Source organism: Miniopterus schreibersii (genome assembly GCF_964146895.1).
Source record: "Miniopterus schreibersii genome assembly, chromosome: 2".
NCBI classification, from domain to species: domain Eukaryota; kingdom Metazoa; phylum Chordata; class Mammalia; order Chiroptera; family Miniopteridae; genus Miniopterus; species Miniopterus schreibersii.
Window position 1 is genome coordinate 120,064,081 of NC_138102.1, and position 23,006 is coordinate 120,087,086.

The 23,006-nt window shown below is 35.4% G+C and overlaps 1 protein-coding gene across 1 annotated transcript in view; it reads right to left on the reverse strand.

Moving 5' to 3' along the window:
• PTPRQ (protein tyrosine phosphatase receptor type Q) overlaps positions 1-23,006 on the reverse strand; it is a 238,901-nt gene that overhangs the window by 18,500 nt on the left and 197,395 nt on the right. Inside the window, exons 53-56 of the mRNA XM_081127762.1 lie at positions 21,331-21,459; positions 16,832-16,876; positions 6,993-7,074; positions 3,521-3,611 (exon numbers count right to left, since the gene is read on the reverse strand). Coding sequence (XP_080983888.1) covers positions 3,521-3,611; positions 6,993-7,074; positions 16,832-16,876; positions 21,331-21,459 — 347 coding nt within the window. The remainder of the gene's footprint in view (positions 1-3,520; positions 3,612-6,992; positions 7,075-16,831; positions 16,877-21,330; positions 21,460-23,006) is intronic.

Consider the following 23,006-nt stretch of genomic DNA (forward strand, 5'->3'; position numbering starts at 1 on the left):
GGATTTATTTATTTATTTTATAGACTAAGATAAAATCTACCTTTTACTGTTCATTTGCTTAGTCCTAATTTTTAAACATTCCATCCTTCCCCTTCTTATTCAAAATTCTATACATTTACATCTATTTCTGGAGTATTTACTCTCTTCTATTAATTTATCTGCCTATTATTTATTTAATGCCAAACTTTTAATTATTATTCTTTAGAATATTTTAAGATCTGGAAAATGTAGATAACTTCTATCTATTACTTTTCTTCAAAATATTAAAATATTTTTTCCTGAGGATTTTTTTTACCAAGTTGGTATTATAATTGCAATGTTCAGTGCTAATTTTAACTAGACATGGAAATGATAAAAATAATATATTACTAATTAGTTAATTTGAAGGATTTTTTTAAACCCCAAAAGGGAAGGCACTCAATAGTGGAGGAAAAATGGGTAAATGAGTTTTGCTTTGGATTCCAGATGATCTATCTACCATGCTCCTTTGTTACTTCAGCCATAATATGTAGATACAACATTTGTTTTGTAGAATCCTCTTGAGGAAAACTTATGTGAAAGCTTATAGTAAAACATTCAATACATTTTCTTATGTTCTTAAAACTTGAGCACATGTCATATGTTAAAATGACTTTAGCCATATTGTTAGTAATTAATGACTTGTCCAATGGGCTTAAAGTTGAGATGGGGAATGTTTTAGCAAATTCATGCCAATGATTATGTTCCAAAGATTTTGAATTTGGTATGATCTAACTATTTTAATGACATTGTGGCTAATCCTGTAACTAAGGAAGGGAAACCACTGGGTTTCTATTCACTCAATTCGCCTGCTTATAACTATCTGAGTCAACAACAAGTTAAATTTTTATTCATAGGAACACTTCTGAAGGTCATGGTGTCCTGTCAAGAAGAGATTTGCAAATCTCTTCTGCAAGTATTTGTTGCTAATTCTAGTATCTTAAAGCCCTGTAAGCTAATATCCTCTAAAATGCACTGTGATATTTGAAATCCTACTTCCTACATTACTCAGGGGAAACAATGCACTTCACTTAGCTGGCTCAAGCTAAAATTCAGATTCTAACATGAATTCACTCTCTACAGGAGAAAAAATGTGTCTTCAGCTTTATGGCTTCTCTGCAAGCACAATGGGGAAATATATTTAGTGCAAACACCTCATCTGCTCCTTCCCTGTGTGTGTGAGGGGGTAAATGGAGGGTGTGCTGGACCATAGAGGTGGCTGTGAGTTTACCACTTGCCTTTTAACCCAGGCTAGGGAAGTGGGCTTGTTATCCCCAGACTATAGACCATAAGGGCCTATTACTAAATCTTAGTCACTCATGAAGTTAGCAGTTTTTAAAATTAAGCCATCCATTGATTACTTACAATCATAAGAACTAATATTTACTGAGTGTTTTCCTTGTTCCACTACTGGCCAAAGTGATTTACATGATTATTTCTGTAAATCATCTGATCCTCACAATAGCCTTAAGAGATAGACAGAGACCACAAATAATATGTCCAGTCCCTAAGACAGTCAGTGGGTAAACTGGATCACAAGCCAGGGTGTTTGATTAGAAGTCATGCGTTCTTAGCTTTTTTTTTCACTATATGAGGGCAAAGGTTTCCCCTACAAATCCATTAAAGGCTATTCGATGTAGACGTGATATATTACTTGAAAAATTACCATAGGTCTTCAGTACTGAAATTAAGAGGAAAGCAGAAAACAAGTGGACATCATCCATTTGATTCCAGCAAAGGAAAAAAATGCATTAAATTCCCATTCTAATATTCCAGAAACCCTTGATTAACAACATAAGTCCATCATTAACAATTATTTTTTTGTCTTAGCCTCAGAAATGAAGAGTTGGGGTAATTGTGCTCCTCAGTTGTTCTTGTTGTTTTAAGGTTGTTTATTTAGTCCCAGTAACCATTCTCATTCTCTTTTTACCCTCTAAGAAATAAGCTAGTACTCTCTGACGTTTTTTATAGCCATGATGTGAAACCAGATAATAATGCAGTAATATCTTAATAGTAAAAGATTAAAATATCACATTTAAAAATATCTCTCTAACATCTCAAATTTCTACATATTTAAGTTAGATACCCTTTGACCCTTGGAAACTAGTTAGACATATTTGATTTACTTTTATTTTATATATACTGATATATAATAACATAATACAGCCAACTATATAATTGTAAATGAATATTAAGTATTTCACAGTAACTGTCCTTCAATCAGACTAAAGTATTTATTTTCACAGAATATCACTGAGTATGTATGAAGCAATAGTCTGGAAGAAATTTAGGTATAGATAAACATAAAAATATGAGAATTCCCATAAACTTGTGATGCATCCAATCTAGGTTAACTCTCTGAAACAGAAAACAAAAGGGCCGGTTCAGAAAGTTTGGAGATGTAAAACACTTCTTATTTCCTATAATAATGTCTTATTTGTCAACTGCTCTTAAAGTCATTTACTTATGATTTGTTTTGTTCCAGAAAGGATTTTAGGATTAGAGCTATTTGTGTTTTCATCCTATTCTAATTCTTAGGAATTAGCAGAGTCCATTATATTACTACCTCCTATATCGTATTTCCTTAAATTTTTTATTTCGTGTCTCAGTTATCCTCTAGTTCTAGAATATCAGAATTTGGCCCATTTCTTCCTATCCATATACTTTATGATTTCACATTCTGTGGTTGTATCTTTCTCTAAGTTCATGTCTTTTTAGACAGAAAAGTTCAATTTCTAAGTATGGAATTTTTCCCAATATAGCTTTGAAAAGGTGTAACACAAAGAGAAAATTATAATGTTTACCTTAAAATTAAGAATATTTTAAAACTTTAGATTTTGAGAAAATATTGACAATATTTAAAACCATCACAAATGTCACTTTTTATTTCATAATATTAAGGGCATTAAATTAGAATATAGGTAGCAGAAACATGTTCAAAAATATAACATCAAACATATAGCTATTATTAACAGAGATAGGTTATGTTTTTTCTTTAATTCTTAAAGCAATAGTATGTGGGGGGTTTCCTTACTGATTGAAAAAGTCATTTTTAGTATGGTAAGGCATAGCACAGCCCTATTTGTAAAACCAATCAGTAAATCCCGCATAAGAAAACACTGCAATGCTCTTAAGGGAAACTAATGCACAAAGTTACATGTGAACTTTCTGTTTTCATTTGAAAACTAGGTCTGTAGGAAGATGTTAGAGAGTTTTGTTACCTGGGTTAAATTACAAAGCTGAGAAACTGTTAGGTCTACAGTTTCTTGCACCTGCATTAAGTGAACTTTGTGTGAACAAGCTGAAAACCGTGTACATTAAATTTAATAAAATCAACAAAGCAAACAAGTTACAATTTGAAAGTTGCTGCTAACAAAATGCATTATTATAATTGAATTAATATGCAATAAGATGTATTTAAAGAATAAAAAATGCTAAGATGCATTTTGTGTTCTTATTAAAGCATTTCATAGCTAAAACCAGAGACAATAAGAGCACATACATGGTTTTATGTTTGGAAAACGGTTTTTCGCTCTGTTCCAAGGCAGATCGGCATCAGTTGAAGAAAGATCCTGAAGAAATTTTGGTAATTCCTGTAGAATGAAGTCATTGCAAAGTTTACATTGATTTTAGAAGTAAACAAGAAATTCCACTTAGTAAAAGATAATTCTTTTTTCTAAATCCTTTTATTTTTAAATTGAAAACACTTCTCATAACTGCGGAAACAAGGTCAAACTAACCTTAATGAACTTATGTAAACTTTCACTGAAAATATCCTGAATAAAAAATTGGTTGGTTGGGCTCTTGCTCTCTGGTATAATTTTTTTGTACTTTGGGAAGCTCTAAGATGTGGGAACCATGCTATTAACCCTTTTCCATATTTTCTTAATGATTTTATCAGGCACACACATAATATTATTTAATATTTTAATGTCTACTTAGGAGGTAAAAGGAGTTCAGTGATTTATTTTTTGTTTTTTCTCCTCAGGCACTGTGATTTCATGCCTATTAATTGGTACAACATTGGTCAGTTTGAAAAGATGTCAAAGGTCAATTCCTGTTCTCAGAAGACATTGTTAAATCGATAGTAGAATGCAAAGGTGCGATTAAGAATGATCAGACACAGATGAAGGGTCAGGGAGATCTATTATTGACATTTTGATGAAAAATCATGATATCATCCATTCATCATTTTAAAAAGTGGTGCAAAAAAAAGTTGGTGCAAAAAATGTATTTGTTATTTTGTTGAGCTGAGATTTACATTTTTGAAATTTATAATTTTCCATTTTAGAAATGTCTCAACTTGCCAAATTCCTTAAAAACTACTAAAAACATTTGTTTTTACAATTCATTCAACATCACTGTAAATAATTTAGTTTAATAGGATAATTTTCTCTTCCACCTTATTTTATCTCAAAAAGAAAATCTTTTGCAAGTGGACAAGTGTTAGAGAAAGACAGTGTAAACATCTGAATTCTGGTATGTTGGCGCCAGAGGCATAGAAAAAAAAATTAACCAAGTGAGGATCCTAGAACAGCTTCCATGTGTCAAGGTTTGGGGAGCATATATACATATATATATATTAAATATATCTTTATTGATTTCAGGGAGAGGAAAAGAGAGGGAGAGAGAGAGAGAGAAACATCAATGATGAGTCATTGATCGGCTGCAGCCTGCAACCCGGGCATGTGCCCTGCCTGGGAATCGAACCCCAGTGGCTTGGATCCTAGGTTGAAGCTCAACCGCTAAGACGCCCGGCCGGGCAAGGGGAGCATATTTGTAAGAAATAAAGAACTATGTGGGGGAGGGGAGAAGAAAGGTGAATTGGAAATTACCTGAAAACTGGTGCTCTGTAATTATTTCACATAGAAATATCCATTTATAGATTTAAATGATTCTGGCCTTGATAATCAATACCAGGTTGATTGTTTGGATAGTAATGCGACATTTGGTGGCCATCTTCTTATCAGGGCACACAGGGCCTCAACCATCCTCCCTACTATTAGCTCTTTCTCTGCTGTTGCTTCTTTTCAGTGGGATCAAACATGAGTTGGATTGTTTTGCATCCTTCTGCTTTTGCATCCATTCCCTCTCTCTGGAATACCTATTGCCTTTTATCTACTCATTGGATTTCTGCTTTTCTTAGAGTTTATCTCAAAGGTCACCATTTTTGTGAAGTCTCTTCTGACTGCTAGCCAAACAGAGTCGGTCCTCATTTCTTTATGAAGATCTCTGTCATGATACAGTGCCTTTGTAATTTTTTACACGTCTGCAGTTCTGATGATAATATGAGCTTCTTTCTGGTAGGAATAATTGTCATAATAGCTAACACTTGTGCCAGCTACTATTCTTAGCATTATACACATTCAATCATTTTAGTATGCACAACTCATTGAGGTAGATATATCATTTTAGATATGAGGACACTGAGGCACAGAGAGTTTAAGTGATTTGCCCAAGGTCACTTAGCTATTAAATGTTGAATTGATATATATCAATGTGCCAAATACAATGCCTATCACATAGTAGAAGGTTATAAATAGTTAAAATATAATAAGCGAATATAACCTGAGTTGTAAGGTTTTTCAAATATATGCATCAAATATGCATTTGTTTATTAAAACATAATTTTGCTTTAAAAAAGTTAAATATGGCATTAGGATAAAAATATAAAAAAACCAAGTCCCTTACATATATAGGTACATTTATATAATATACACACAAAACCTAAATATTTGTATAAGACTACCCCAAGTTCTTAGAGCCATGATCTCTAAAAAAGCTAAACTACAAACTTTCTCAGTATAATATATGTGAAAATGTTATTGCTAATAAAACTTTTCACCTACTCAGTCATGCATAATGTAATTATATTCGCTTCTATTCTAGTGAAATTACACTTTTGCTCCCGAAAAATTGAGAGTTCTTGCTGTGTAAATGCTAAAAGAGTTTTATGGTACCACCGATTTTGTTAAGTCCAGACCAGTATTTCTTAAGAAGCATAACCAAAAAGCTGTAGGAAATACCATTAATCTTCTCACATTTTTGTTATTATTCCCTGAGAGACTGAAATATTATAATCCTGAATCATTCAAGCCAATAGTTCAATTCTTTGTTTCATAAGTTCACACACTATGTGAATTTCATGAAAAGAAAATAGAAGTTTTGGTGACATTTAGGAATCTGTTTTATTTTCTTAATACAAAGTAATCATCTAAGCTAGGAAAGATGCTTACAACTCTTAAAATAACTTGCAGATCTGATATCTACCTTATGTTTTAAAATAATTTCAATTTTATAGACATATAAAATGCTAAAAGCAAGAAAATTATTCTTAACTTTTAAATAATTTCTAGGTGACAACTTCTTTACTTACTCTCCATTACATGAAACAGCATTATTTTCACAGTAACTTAAAAATAGGTCTTGTAAAACATGGACATTTCTTATCTATTTTTTATTTTTGGACAGTTCTAGAAAGAACATTATTTGTATAGTTTCTGGAAACATCAACTTCTGCGCTCAGGCTCACCTATATCACAAACATAAACTAAGCAGGCAAATATAAAATGGAATTCTTTAATCTCTAAATCTAAAATAATTATTTAAATATAAACTACATTTATGGTATAACTCAAGACTCGTACACAAACAAAAGCTAATGAATATAGCATTATAGATTAGCATCTACATCTGGGTGAGAGAGCAGAGAAGCCAGGAGGCTAGAATGCTATCTCCGGGGGGTCTAAAGCAGTGCACCTTTTCCTGACACAGTAGGTGAGTAATTCTGTTCAGGTTGCACCAGAGGCCGCCCGACGGTGTAACATTACTATCCAAACAATCAACCTGGTAATTGGGTATTGATTATCAAGGCCAGAGTCCTTCATGGCCTTGCATGCTTAAAATGGACATGAAATGTGACACATGAAACGACTGGAGGTCTGGCAATGTTGTGACAACTGCTAGTAACATACCGAAAATTCTTCTTGAAACTTTAGGTTGTTGTTTGTGCAAAGCTCTTCAACATGCTGCAGGAAGGATTTCTTGCTTACGGGCCTCCAAGCAAGGAAAGGTATAAAACGGAGCCAGGTTAGATTGAGTTCTTGCACTTTAGCATGGTCACCGGCCAGCAAGGTAAAGAGCAATGGCCATTTCAAAGCCCCGAAACCGCCCAGGCCTGTAAAGTCACTCTGCCATACTTACGAAATTAACTTTTCTCCTTTAAGTGCACTTTCTTTGTATTCACGGTTCAAAATTCCTTCTAATTTTAAGTGACTTTAAGCGAATGATTTAACATTTTAACGAAGAAAGTTTTTCAAGTAAATGTAAGGGCATAAAGTTATCATTGAATCCTAAAGCACATAATACCTCTGTCATACAGAAAACATTTTATACATTACAAGGTTTTAGAAGATATAAAATATTGCAGTGACCTCATTCTCATAATGACATGGTTTTTAAACCCCAAGGAGTTTAAATATCCCCGTATTACTTCCCAAGCTAAAATACAGACATGCAGACTTCACCCCAGAGAGAGAGAAAGCATTTCTCCAGTTACCATGCAATTAGTCATGCTTTTATGATTTATATCCAGCTTGGAGGTTTTTCTAACAAACATACAAAAAAAGGAACCACACATTAAGATTCTTCAAATCAGTGAGTCTAACCTTGATATTCAAAAAGAAGAAAAGATACTTGACAAACTTACTTGATGGATTTTCTATAACTAAGTAACCTGCAACAGAGATTGTGTTAAATGGGTTATGAGTTGAGGGCATGGCTCTTTCTAAAAAAGTTCTAGATTAAAATCAGAAAAAAACAACATAAACCAGTAATGTATAACGTATAATTTGCAATGCCTTTAACTTACATGTAATTATTATTTAATATTGTATTTCATTTTGAAATGTTATATATTATTTGGACCCAAATATAGACAAATAATACTTTAGCTTTTCTCTCAAGCTATGAAGGTACTTTTCTATACTGTTAGGTATCTGGGGCATTACATTAAAATAGGTCACTTTTTAATATACTGCATAGTATTTAGTGGTATAAGAACATTAATGGGAATTTTAAAATATCTTCTTTGTCCACAAAGTGCTGAACAGGAAGAATGAATCATTGAAAAAATGATATCATATTGCCTAAATCTTGTTTCATGTGTGAGTTTTGATGAATATATATAATCATAACAAAAATCACAATCATTTGTTATTTTAAACATATGTTTTGTGACAGTTCATTGGTCAAGTTATTTATACTCTGAAAAACAATGAAATTATTTCTAACAGCTAAATAAACTATGCAACACACAAATTCAGAAATGGGCACATCTTTAGTAACACATTTGTCATGCACAACTAATTAGCACTGCAAAAGCACAAAGGACACAAAGGATAATAAAATAAAACATAACTTATAAAAAGTTTTAAATTTTAAATATTACTGGGAATAAGGTTACTGTATTCCTTCAGTGAAGAATATTTATAAGAGGATGTGGCCTGAAGTAAAGGATGAATGAAAGAAAATAATTAGATAGAAAAACAAGGCATAATGAGTATTATGAAAATGGTGACAAAGGCCTGTGTTCAATGAAGAAAACACGAGTCAAAAAGAAGCATATTTCATTCCCATCCAGGGATCGGTGACAAATAAGGGGGTGGGATAGGGTGGAGCAAGTATTACCAAGAAGAATGACAGAATTTAGCTAATGCTGTAGGTGTCCTCAAGCAGAAGGAGCTATCGCTCAGCCTCTCAGGCTGTAGCCTGGTAGAGCACCCCATTATCAAACATGGCATGACAGTGATGAAGTAGCAATGTCTGAGCAAAGTCTTGGTGGATGAGTTTGTGGGTGTTCCACAACAACCTCTAGTGATTCTAAGAATGCAACAGAGAAATCCTGGTTCTAACTAGATGGATATGGAGATGGCTGAATGGGCGACTGAGTCAGATGAATCCTTGGTTTTGGGAAAGGGAGAGGGAATCTGAAATGGAGACCTTGGAAATCCTTCTGATACAGCAACAATAAGGACTGGGGAAAAAATTGGAAATAACTACCCCTCAGCAAAGGGCATCAAGAGAAAAAGATACTGTAGCCTAAACGCACACCACCCGAGCTCCCTTAGGTGCCTGATGCCCCTATTCTTCTATGCCATGATGTTCCTCAGAAATAGGAATGGAAAGGGAATTAAGTTGGGCAAATCTTAATTAAAGGAGCTTCAGATAGAAATAAATGAGATATCTGGGTTTTCAAATCAATTTCCCTGATATCAAACAAATGGAAATTCCTGAGTTGCATGGAGATCATTTTTATAGTAACAAGGAACATTTTTCAGTTTGTGTCTGGTGAAATTCAAACAAACTACATCTGATTTAATTACAGGCTCATGATCCATCTATTTAAGGACAATCATACTGAAAAGATTCTCTCTTTTCTCAGAGGATCCAGGACTACTTGAAGATCCAGGCTGGACTGGTAAAATATTTTTACTAGAATATCTAGAATCAAAAATAGAGCTAATTTCTGGGCATTCACCAGTAACTCATTTGAAGAATCAGTTATGTTTATGAAATTCACAAGAGATGTCAAACATGAATAATCATGTTAAGATATAAATGAGCAAGAAATGGCTAAAGCATCATATTATTATTCATATTCTTGCTCTTTTTCATTAATGACTATTCTCATTTAGAAATTATAATTAAATAATTTTTTTTTCTTTCAAGTCAGTTTCTTTTTCCCAGTGAAAAATGCTACAGGGAGTTGATTTTTTTATTATTCTTATTATTTTATTTTGCATTTGAAATATTTCTCTAAAGATATGAATTTTAAACCATAACTGGCTAGCTATTGGACCCGAATGAAGATTTGAGAGTTCTTTCCTTATAAAACACGATGCCCTTAGTGGCTTTACATACCTGCTCCAACTAATACCAGTTACATTATCTTGAGCAAGTTACTTGATTTTTCTGTCTCAGTTTCCTAATTTGAAAAGGGGAGTAAAATTATATAAATCAAGTTCATATATATAAAATGTTCAGAAAAGTTTCTGGCCTTGGTAAGCAATACTCAAATGTTACTTACTATCTATCATTAGTACTATAGTTACTTTTTCTAGGTTATTTTGTATAACTCAAGTTCCTCTTAACCATCAAATCTATAATTTATGGTATAGAGAAGATTTTTGTTTCTACAAGAATATTCTGTCTTATATTTACTCAAATATGGATAGACGAGAGGGTGCTAGATTGAGCAGCAAGATTTCCTATTTTATTCCTAATCAAATTTTCTGCATAAAAGTAGTCACAAATATCTAGACTTCAAATCCAAGTCTGATTTTCCAGTTCTCAATTCAAGATCCCAAATGAATTTCTAATATGACTGTAGTAACTCAGTTTTCATGTAATCATGTGAAAGCATTTCTAATCATGCCCACATTTTTGACATCATTTCTTACATTTCCCCTTCATACACTCTGTTTGAACTCCAGATATCCTCTTGGGATTCCCCCCTCTCGGTTTGTACCATTCCAGGTGTTTTCTCACAAGCAGATTCTATTGATCCCTTAATAGCTGATTCAGATGTTAACTGCTCCATGGAATTCTCTCTGTTCTATCACAGAGAAAATAATATCTTCCTTCTGTGAAACCAAATTTTTGGGACAAATCACCTTCTACCTTATATTGTGGCCATTTAAGTGCCTGCATTAAGGAAACATGCATTAAGATTCATGTGTACTTGAAGGGGGGCAGGAATCACACTTGATCTACTGTAAGTCTCTCATGAACTCATTCACAGTAGACAATGGGTAAACCATTAAGTATACAAATGGATGAGTTCAGACCAAGATACACAGTAAGCTGAATATAAGTGCTCTGATTACTATGAGTGCATCTGAATTGAATCTTTTTTTTTTTTTTTTCATTAAAATACTAAGCAGTTGAGAATTCTCAGAAGGCCCTAACTCAAAGCTTTGGATAAGCATGATCTGTATTAACAAACAGTGTAGAGTGCACACAAAGGCCTATCTTATCACCTAACCTTAGAAGTTAACAGGCGCTAGGGAACGGTACAGGTACAATAAAATTGCTTTATTTTCGTTTGTATCACTCTCTTTATCTAAACCCAATCGCTTTCTGCAATCTGCCCTTCACATTTGGATTTATATAATGCAAGAAACAAGGCTTCTAATAGTCTAATTTTTATGTAATTGTCCTGTCTATGCTTATGTCACATTTATGTTTGAAATAAAAAATGTCAGGCCAGCCTGGCAGGGCCCCGGGCAGCGGGCGTTTGCTTCTCCCTGGGCTTCGGGGTGACTGCAGAAGATGCTCTCCTCTCCTCTCCCCGCTCCTCTCCTCTTCCAGGAGCCCCCCAGTAGCCTTGTGCTTGCAGCTGGGAGCCCCCCGCCCCCGTGGCCCGCAGCCAGCAGCGCGGGGCAGCTGAGGCCCCGCAGCCCAGGAGCCGCGGGAGCAGGGGGCCCGCCCCCCGCCCCTGGACTCAGGGCCACGGGTTCCAGGGGGAGCTGGAGGGGGCCCCTCAGCGGCGAGCGTGGGAACCCGTGTTTCATAGGGCTAAGGGGATCTGCTGCAGAAGAAGGCAGTGCAGTTCACGCACCCCCACACCAAGTCTTCACAGGGCCCAGATGTGCGACATGGGGCCCGAAGGTGGTCATCCTGGGACAGGACCCGAATCACGGACCCGCCAAGCTCACGGGCCCAGCTTCAGCGTTCAAAGGCCTGTTCCACCTCCGCCCGGTGTGGAAAACCTTTATAAAGAGCCTCTACAGGCATCGCTGGTGGTGCTCGTCCTGGTCACGGAGACTTCCCTGCGTGGGCCGAGCGAGGCCCCCCCCCCCGCCGTGCCCACCGTCCGGGCGCATCGGGCCGGTTCCCGTAAAGCGCAGGCCTGGGAGCCGCTCGCCCAGGCGGCCGCGGGCCGGCCGAACGCGCTGCATGGCCTTGCGGGCTGGCCCTGGGGTTCCTGCGCCGGGAAGGGCGGGCCGCGGGCAGGAAGCGCCGCCGCGCGTGCAGACCCCGCCGGCGTGCGGAGGGCGCTTTGGTGCGGGCCTTGCTGCAAACCCGCCAGCTGCTGCGGAAGCCTGGCGAGGGGCCCATCAGCCGGAGGGTGGGCCCTGACCTGGGGGCTCTCAGCTGCTGCCCAAGGATTTGTCTATGACGAAGTCGAGTTGAAAAAACAATTAGCCTGGTGATTCTTAAGCACTCTGCTATGGAAGTTTTGGTGAAGAGGCCAGGAGGCGGCTGCCCAGGGCTGGCAGCTTTGTCCAGCTAGGACTGTACCCTGTGACCAGGTCTGTCTTTGCAACGTGGTTTGGGCCTAGCATAAGTCAAGGTTCTTGGGAGAGAAGGTCAAATGCGCTAGGCTCTCCTCCCCTGTTTCCTTTATAGTAAAAGGTGGGGAAATAAGCACTTTTTTTGGTATATAAGTCAGTTGCTACTCGTTTTTATTTGTAGGTTAAATTTTAGGCTATAAGGAGTGGGGTGTTTTTATTTAGAAAGGCCCCCTGTGCACATCCCGGTGTTCCAGTCGGGCCAGGTCCACTGCCCTTCGATCCTTTACAGAGCCCTCAGGCTCCTCCTTGAAGGAATAGGATTTTCTTTTTTTTTTTTGCCAGTTCCCAGAAATTAGGGATCAGTTTCCTGATTGTAGTAGAGGTGAACATTCTTAAGGAACAATCCTAGATGTGAGCCTTCAGACTGGCAGAGGCCAAGAGAAGTGGGCTGGGACTTGCTCACCCTGTTCTCTGGGTGTTTCTAGGAATTAGCACTGGAAATTGAACAGGAAGGAAGAGAAAAGGGGATTTTTTATTTTTTTTAAGAGAGGAAATAATTTTCTCCCAGGTGTATCCTGAATTGAGTTTTTAAGGCAGTATAGTGTCGAATGCTGTTTTTTTATGGACCAAAATGACTTGGAATACCTTTTTCTGCAATACTGGAGAATTTTGCTCTTCTAAAAAATAATTATGAGGATGTATATATAGGGTGTCCCCAAAAATGTATACACACTTTGAATAACTATAAAGGCAATGTTTATTAAAATACATTTCATTTTCAAAACTGAACAATCAGCTGTTAAAGTATGTATACATTTTTGTATACAAAATATATACACTATACTCACTATGTATTTTATTTTATTTTTTTTATCCTTTGTTTAAGAGACCATCTTTATTAAGTCTGCACCTCCATCCTGGATCCTGTTAGAGATGCTGTTTTGCTGTTAGCTGGGTTCAAAGTTAAACCTGCTAGAGTTTGGTAATAAAAGGTTGTTGAGTTTTAAAAAAAACCCCAAAAACTTCCAATACCTATCTGGATGGCTTAAATTTATGCCAAAATGGGCATGAATTACCTATTTCAAATAAAAATTAGATTTTTTCCTTGTTATTATCCATGGTATACATATAATTGCTTTGACTCTTAGCCTCATATTATATGGGCATATTTTTCCCTTAACTATTGGCTATGCTCTAAGTTTTGCTTTGCTTTGAGGTTTTAAAGTTTTATTTTTTAAATAAGAGAAATTATTAATTTGGACAATTAATACAGAAAATTAGAAAAGAAGGTGGGACATATATGGGGAAAATGAATTGACTTATCACTGATGAGGTAATTAAATTCCTTTAGGAAAAAAATGTTTGGTCAGATACACATAAAAAAATTACAGAAATTGATATGCATGAAGTCAACAATGTTATTTCAGAAAGAGTGCTATTTTCAAATCAAGTGCTCTGTGGAGACCCTCAGAGAAACTCAGACAGACTACTTGTTTTTATGAGCATTTTTCAAAACTTCTAAAAATTCTAAAATGGAAAGCATTTTACTGCTATGGTGCCCTTGTCTTATTCACCTATGAAATTTAAGGTCACTGTCAAATCATAGTCAGCTCCTTAGTATATAAATCAGTTTGGGAATTGTCCAGATTTCAATAAGATAACTAACCATGTTCCAATATAAAAGGCTAAACAGTTTTATTACATGAATCTTAGCTGTCTTAAATCCTATGCCCTTTTGCCGAAAGGGTATTATTTCATGTCTGGACTCATTTTTTAAAAGTCTATCAAAAACTTAAATTCCACTCAGATTACTCTTGATAGATCCAGAGAGGAACCATTTATTTATGTTGGCAGTGGTGATTGAAGACCATATTGTCACAGAGACTCAGCTTTCCCTCAAGGTCAATTAGTTGAAATCTACAGGGAATTAAAATATAGTCCAAATAGAGAGCCACAGATGATAGGGTATAGATGAGCAGCTTACATTAGCATTACACAGTGGCACTGGACAAATTAAGGAACTTTGTGTTTTCTACTAACCAGTTAAGTTAGGCAAAAAAGAAAAGAACCTCAAATACTATTGCCTTGATGTAAAAATAAAAATTTGTGAACAATCTATCTCTCTGGTAAAACATATTAATCTTTCCAAGTTTTGCAAAATGTTGAGTGTGACTTTTTAAATTGCACGGACACATCTACTTTTAAATTATATTCTATTACTTATCCAAAGCACTGTAATACCTTCAAAGGTGTCTAAATTTTTGTTCTTTACTATTGTTTTTATTTGTTCTAGACATAGAACATCCTTTAGCATCCTTTCAGATCCTTCTTCATTCTTTTATAAAATCACCAATAACTTTTCTGTGGTCTTCAATATAAATTAAAAATATTATTCTAACCAATGGAGGGTACTATGTAGCTGATGCTAAAACTTCATTTTATAAGGTAAATATACAACCTGAATAAGTCAGTAATGTAATATTTTTCTTATTTAATTAGAAAAACAATCAATTAGTAAGTGATATCTAAGTACTTTCTCAGTATGTCTCCTCATATCTGTAAGGACAAGTGGGTTGAAAGGAACTTAGCTATTTGAGGGGCAGCTCTTCGGAGGCAATGTTCCTTCCTTTTTCATCACAGTATTTCTAGTGCCTAGAACAGTGCCATGCACTTGATAGGTACCCAACTGTCATTTATTTTATTCAAGCAAGGTGAATGGACTTTTAAATAGATAAGGGAAAGCAACATTCTTGCTGATGTCAAAGAGCTGAAATAAGATTCCCAGAGCGCAGGAATTGTATTTTCCTTATTACTAAGCCTCTCCACATTAGCACGTTTGAAAACAAATTCTTGACAGTTGGTGTATTCTGTCAACCATGAATTCTAAATTAAAGCCATGGGCATAAGCTTAGCTACCTCGGGGGCTGTAGGGCTGAAGCAGCAGATAGAGAAGATGAAGGCCTGCTGACCGCTGTGAAGAGATGGGCGAAGTTCTCAGTGAGGATTTAATGAAGAGGAGGCAGATGACATAACACCATCTAAAAAGAAGCCCGTACAGCCTGGACTATCAGCTAGTGAGGCAGGTAAGCACTGAAATTCCTCTGTAAGGGGTCAGAAGGCAACCTCAGAAAGCTAAATTTGGAAGAAGGCCACATCTACTTTACCAGCTATAATTTATGTAGAGGTGTTCTACAAAGGCTTTCATTAACCCAAACTGTGATGTTCAGCTCTGTGGGAGTAAGAGCTCTGAGTAGGAAACTATTCAGGACACTAGAAGAAAAAATTGATGAAAGAGGAGAGACAGTGAGGATTCTATAAAAATGAAAGCATTTTTCTCTGAGGTACTAATGGAATAAAGCAAGAGGATAACATTTAACGATGACGAAGAAAGACATTCAGTAGAGTTGCTCAAACAGAACACTTGTGAGTTTGGAATGCTGAGAGGTCAGCTTCAAGTGTTAGGTCAGGATGGATCTTTTATGGGTGATGTGATCACTTAAATATTTAGCTCAACAGTGTCTCACTTTGACAAATGTTTGAATTTAATCAAGCAGGTCCTTTGACGAAAGGTGTATTTTCATAAAGCTATTTTAATTCTGTCAATGGGAATTTGATAATTAGTTAATATAAAGTAAAACAAGATTAATTATGATGCCAAAATACCAAATGCAATTAGAGTAGAAATAGGTCTGGTTTCCTCTGTTTTAATCATGCTGAGTACTATTCACGGTCAATAAGAATGTTAGGAGCCTTGGCCCCATCCAGCACTGTGGCCCACGGAGACTGATTCTTCTGTAGTAGGTTTGGGATTCTGAAATCAAATGCATTTTCATTCTCTACTTCCATTCATATATCCTTTGCAGGAATTAACCAGTTATCTCTGAGGCACTCAATCAATTGCTGGGGTCCAATCTAATGTTGACATTTTGCTTTCAGACTGCTTTGTGCTAAGATAAAAATGGCATTTCTGAGCATCGGACGGGTGCCTGAAAGCATGCACGGTTGGCTATCCAGTGGTCAGGGCAGAAGTAAAGATTCCATGATTTGTGCTACCCTATATGCCCGAGTCGGAGAACAGGAAATGTCATCATCTAGGTTCTTACACATTACCACTTGCAATAGCTGAAAAGAGCTGTGTGAAGTGTAAACCCAGCCTCCACCTGTCAGAATGCGAACTCAGCTCTTGTGTCATGGTTAAAATAGGACAAGAAGCATGTGAAGAAATCTAGGTGAACACTTGTTTTACTATCAAAGCTAACATAACATGAGAACACAGCAAATTCTCAGGACATGCACATTATGAATCAATGTGCATTTTGAAAAGATTAACTTGACCATATCAATAGCATGCACTATTATAGAGGACACATTGTAAGTAGAAAGCATGGGGGATGGCTTTGGGAAAAAATAGCACATTAAACAACATAACACTCAATAATATGTGTTTTAAAATACAGAGCACACCACCTGAAAATATTAAAATCACAGCAGAGCTCTGAATCACCCCAGTGACTTACTGGATGACAAAAATCTCCTTGCGTCTAAAGAAAAATGAAGAGTATCTGGAAGTAAAGATTCATTAATTATTTAGTATACAAACACTGCATTACTTTTGATTTTCTACTACAAGAACATGTGCATTAAATATCTTAAGCTTTATTCTACTTGAGGACATTTCTTGTCCTGAATTCACATATTGGTCAGACATTTCTTATTTGGATTCTCATATTGTTTCCATTGCTTATAAAATAGTTTAAGACAGAAGTACAATTAACAACCAGAATCTGCCAAAGAACTGATGGCAATTAACATACTATTTTATGTAGAACTTTCGGTATCAGTCAAATACTATGTATTCTTATTAAAGCCACAATAAAAATGGCACTACTAAAGATTTTCCAGTTTCTGTAAGTTTGAACTTATACTCAAACACCATCACTCCTTTGCCCCGTATCACTAGGAAATAAAAAATTTCAAAGGAGGAGTTCTTTCCTTAGAATCATTTCCTGATAGATAATGCTGCTTGAAGGATACCATGAATGAGCTCTTGTCCATTTGAGAGGGTTTATACTGATCTCATCTAGTATGCCTCAGAGTTGAATACACGACCCCCTCCCCCCAATACAGGTATATCTTGAGATCTCAGAATCAAACAGACCTGGGCTAGCATCATGGCTGCCTTATTTACTAGATGTATGACCTTGAACAGTTACTTAAAATCTCTAAGCATCTTTTATTTTTCACTTGTAAACTGAGGATAACAACAAAACCAAATGTATTCTGATTTACAGTTTACAAAGCACATTCATAGGATTCTTTCAAATGGTAATCTTCCTGAAAACAGATATATGTTTAACAAAAACTCAACATGCAAGCATCTAAAGGTATTGAAGAAGGAAAGATACTCTTAAACTAACAATTCAACTGTTTGCTTCATTTTGTTGAGGGTTTTAATTACATTCATTATTACTGGATTGGGCCGTGAGTCTTAAAATAATGTACCTATTTTAGAGTAAAATGGGCAAGATCATTAGTATGGGATGATGCATAAAATTTCTGGGGAAAAAGTGAGCCTTAGAAAAAACTGAGGTAAGAATATTAGACACTGATTAATACTATTCTACTATTTTTTTCTGATTAATCATCAAAGAAAACAAAACTTCTGTAACTTAATTGTGAAAAGGAGGTGAAAAATAAACTATTTTAGCAAGTAGAACTTTTAACTTGTGTTATTTAATTTTGTGTTATACCTCTGAGAAAGTAGTTAGTGTTACACTTAAATTAGTTAAAAAACAATTCACAGGGCCAATCTCAGCAATCTTAAACAGACAGGTCTCTGTTTTACCTGTGCGTGTATTGCTGACCTTACCAATATTTTCTCCTGGAAACCTTTCTCACTTCAATAAATTAAGTGGCTATGTTTTGAAGGAGTCATCACAAAATGTTGTTTTGTTTGTTTGTTTTTTCATATAACAAAACCCAACGGTCATTTGCTAACCTGGTAAATGTGGGATAGATGAGCCCAAAATATTAAATATCCTTCCTAAAAAAATACAGATTGCATTGTCTAAATGTAAAAATAAAATGTGCGTAATGAAATAATATAATTATCATTCCAAATAATAATTTGAAATGTTATCTTGGTGTATCCCTGAATGTTCTCATGGAGTTATGGAGTACTAAATCTTTGAGTTTCAAGAAGAAAAAGCATAAAGTGAGAGAATTTTTCAGATCTTTTGTGAAACAAGGTAAAATATAAATTAAATAATAAGAGTTTACACATACAACAATTATAGGATAAAGTTTAAAATGTAAATAAAGAGGTAGATAACATAAAATAGGTAAATAATTTCTTAATTATAAAATACTTCAAAGGATTTAGTACCTAGCATGGTAATGACCTTTTTTTTGGTCAACCAGATAACTCCCTAAAATTAATATTTTAATGACTAATTAGGTATTCTTCTCTTATTATTTCTCTTATGCACATGTGGATACATATAGCACTGAGGAAAATTGCAAGCTCAGTAAATGAAGAAATTGAGCAAGTTCTATGGAAAAAAACATGCCTGAGTCTCAAGTAGAAAAGAGCATGTTAGCTGGGTAGACTTGAAGGAAATTATCTAAGTTCTTTCCTGCAAATAACAAAGACATATGACATAACTTACTCAATATTTTGGAAGCGAACACAAACTCCTTGATTCTTTACTTCCAGAATCTACTATCTACCATCAGTCTGTGTCTCTACCCTCATCAGACTTGTATGGCTTTGAATAGGTTTTGATTTTCCAGCACCTAATTATGGGTCCATTAGTTACTATTTTCCTAGTCTTATTGTCTAATGAATTAGTGAAAATTAACATGAAAAACTTCAATAAATAGTAAAGCTGAGATAGAGCTCTGTAATGAAGAGTTAATCCCCAAACCATTTGATGGTTATTTAATAAATTTCTATAATTAATCAAGCAAAACATATTATTATGTGCCATTGGAATTACAAAAAGAATGTTGAACAGTCACAAATACTGGAATCATAACAAAAAAATGAGAAAGTAAAAAGCCTGGACACTAAAATTTCCAACTTTGCTATTACTTGGGGTAATATATATTAACTTTTATGTGAAAAATAAATAAGACTTATTTAAAATATATTTGTAATCCACTTCTACATGCTTTTATAAATAAAATGACATAAATAAATAATATGAAGGTCAGAAGAAAAATAACAAGGAGTCAAGATTAAATAAGAAGTTCCTGAATTATAAATACAGAATAAACAACAATCTGTGCAGTCCTCACCAACCTTTTCTATTAACTCCTATGACAGTAATTGTTAAAAAAATAAACAAACAAAAACAAACAAACAAAAACCACCCAATCTTCTACCTTTTTGATAATGGCTGGGTTTAGAAGTAGAGGAAGGTACACACTGTGAAAACATACAGAGTTTAGGGGATCTGACCTCACAAAAGCCTGCCTAGAACGGTAACCTCCTTAATAAGGAATGCTTTCTCTTATACTGGCTGGCTTTCTCCCCCGACTTTATTATTTTATATCTGCTAAAGACCTACTTACTAAGGACTTTCGGCAGATTAATAAAAAAAATCTTTTAACAAGTGGTCTGAAAGTGGATGCTTAGAAGCTCACATTTTAGTATGAACAGATTTAACTAAATTGTCAAAGAACTAAAATTAATTGCACTGAGAGATTTGAAGTTTTATCACTTGCACACTTTGGGGTGTAGAAGAAAGAGACTGGGACATCCCAGGCCTGTGGAGGGGACACAAAGCCTTGAGAAAGGAATGCAGAAAGGCAGTTGGAAGAATACTACTGAAATTCAGTTGGCCCACAGGGAAAAAGGAGTAGAAATTTCCTTTCACTATGCAGTATGGCCCTTCAAGGACAGAGACAAAGCCTCAGATCAGTAATGCCTTATTGTTCCTATGATGTGGTTTCACTTTGGCAGGCTACTTTGGGAACCTATTGATCTTTTATGCATAACATTTTTTATGTTAAAATTTAGGTCCTGGGTAATATATAACCATGTTACACATAGTCTTTGGAGCAATATCCATTTTAGATGGGAACGACCTGTATTAGAATATTAACATAGATAAATATCTAAATAGAAAATTTTCATATCCAACAAAACAAACTTCCTTGTAATTTAGTGATAACACTAAATAACTTTCATTCTGTAGCATCTGGAAGGTCCTTGCTTATCAGATGTCCCTTCCCTCTGTAGCACATTTTAGTTATTTTAGACATGCTGGAAATATTCTTGCAAAGTCAATCTATTAGGCAAAGGCTAAATTTTGTAAACAACAGCTATAAATGATTGATTCCTTTTTACGTTCAAGATCTTTGATGTCATATTTCCAGAGTTAATACTTTTTAAAAGTTCAACTGTGTTGTTTTTATTTACTATTGAAAATTTACTATTTTCAGTACATATTATTGACACATATTTAGTATGTCCTTCCAAAGGTAATTTTTACTGTGTATTTAATTTTTAAATACAAAGCAATTTAAAAAATAAAATTTCAACATACAACTTACAATTTTGATGTAATTTCATACTAAAATAAGGAGTTATTCAAAGGCTTTTATAAAAATAAACAATATCAAGTAGTTACAAATTTAATTATTTTAAACTTGCATTTAAAAATGTGGACATGTCCAGAAAATCTGCTGTTAAAAAAAATCTATCATACGAAGTGAATTATTAAACATAACTTTAAAGGTTTAATGTGTAAAAGTGTTTGTCTCAGGAAAAAGAGATTGGTTGAAAACACTGTTGTCCGAGGTTCATATTGAACTCTAAGTATTAAGAAGATTAAGTGATTCTTCGAACATCAGTGAGAAGTGTGTAGAAGATGGAGGTCACCCTTTGAAAGAAGATCTCTGTGACCTGTATAAATAGGAGCCCCACAAACACTTCCAACAAGCATAGGTCAGAATAGGGTCATGGCTCCAGGCCCTCTGGACCACTGTTCACCCAAAGGAGTGTGCTCACCGCGTTAATCTCTCGTCCTTCAGTTCCAGGTCTGCCACTGTGATGAGCTGATCCAGCTTGAATTTAGTGTCAATAATTTCTGCATCTCGAGGAGAGTATGTGCCACCTTCCTTCTGCTTCTGTCGTATTCTAAAATAAGTGTAGCAAAGTTCAAGAAGGGAATGTCACAAAAAGCATATGGAATTAGGTTTAGTTTCTTTGTAAGTAAAGACATTAGTCAGATAATTCCTTTGTTGGGATCACTTCTCTGACAATACTGGACATTTATAGCTACTCAATTTCTTTTTCAGCTTTAATTCCATAGAACCTATTCTACTATCTATTTTTTAACATGATATTTTGTTGAAGTTTCAAATTTTAATTAGAATTAGTTGATCAAGGCCTGAGCCACTGGCATATTTAAAATATAGAGCAAATGAGACTGATTCTGTGAGCTTGTATCTCCTCCCCTCCAGCTGTCTCATGGATTTGTCACAAATAAGAAACATGCCAAAGTGGAAATAGCTCATTGCTCTCAGCACCAGTGCAAAAAGACAATGTTCCATTGTTTTTATATACAAAAAAAATTTCTACATACATGAAAATACATAAAAATGTGTTTTGAACTGTCTTATTGACTTAAAAAATACTCTGAAGTATAAGTTATCTTTATTTACAATCAGAAAACTCAGGTTCAAAAAATAAGTCACATGAATCTGAGCATCAAATTAACACCTTTTCATTTTAAGTAATTTACATGCTTATTTTTCTATGACACAGCATGGTATTATATTACAAAGTAATGTTTAGCTATTTTATTTATCCTTCACATTTCAAACATGTACAATACTTTATAAGTTATGCATTGAAGATGATATAGAACTAAAAAATATTGTACTTAACCTCAAGGACACTAGCTGAGAAACAGGATCTGAATTTAGAAAAAGTATAAAAAGAGAAAAAAAAGATTCAAATTTCAACTCATAAAACAGCAAGTAATTAGGTATAAAATGTTACACCTGGCCAGTATGGCTCAGTGGTTAGAGCATTGGCCCATAGACTGAAGGGCCTTGGGTTCGATTCCCAGTCAATGGTGTGTACCTGGGTTGCAGGTTCAATCCACGGCCCCAGTGGGGCACCTGCAGGAGGCAACCAATCTATGTGCTTCTCTCACATGGATGTTTCTCTCTCTCTCTCTCTTTCTTTCTTTTTTTTTTTAAATATATCTTTATTGATTTCAGAGAGGGGAAAGGAGAGGGAGAGAGAGACATAGAAACATCAATGATGAGAAGGTCATTGATCAAGCCCGCAACCCAGGCCTATGCCCTGATCAGGAATCGAACCCCGATCACCTGAATCCTAGGTCGACACTCAACCCCTGAGACATGCCCGGCCGGGCTCTCTCTTTCTCTCTGTTTTCCCCTCCCTGCCTCCCTTCCACTCTCTAAAAATCAGTGAAAAAATATTCTCTAGTGAGGATTAACAACAACAACAAAAATGTTACATAAGTGATTACAACTCTTATTATTTTGAGGAAGTAACGAGGTGGGATTCGCCTCGGTGTTCCAGAATGACAAGGAGGAGGAAGCCCATTTCCGGTGTCCGGTGGACTGAACAAAAGCAGAGTTGCACAAGAAGTCTAAGGAATGTTTAGATGAGAATGGACCCATTTGGCTAAAGAGATGTAGGGAAGTTGT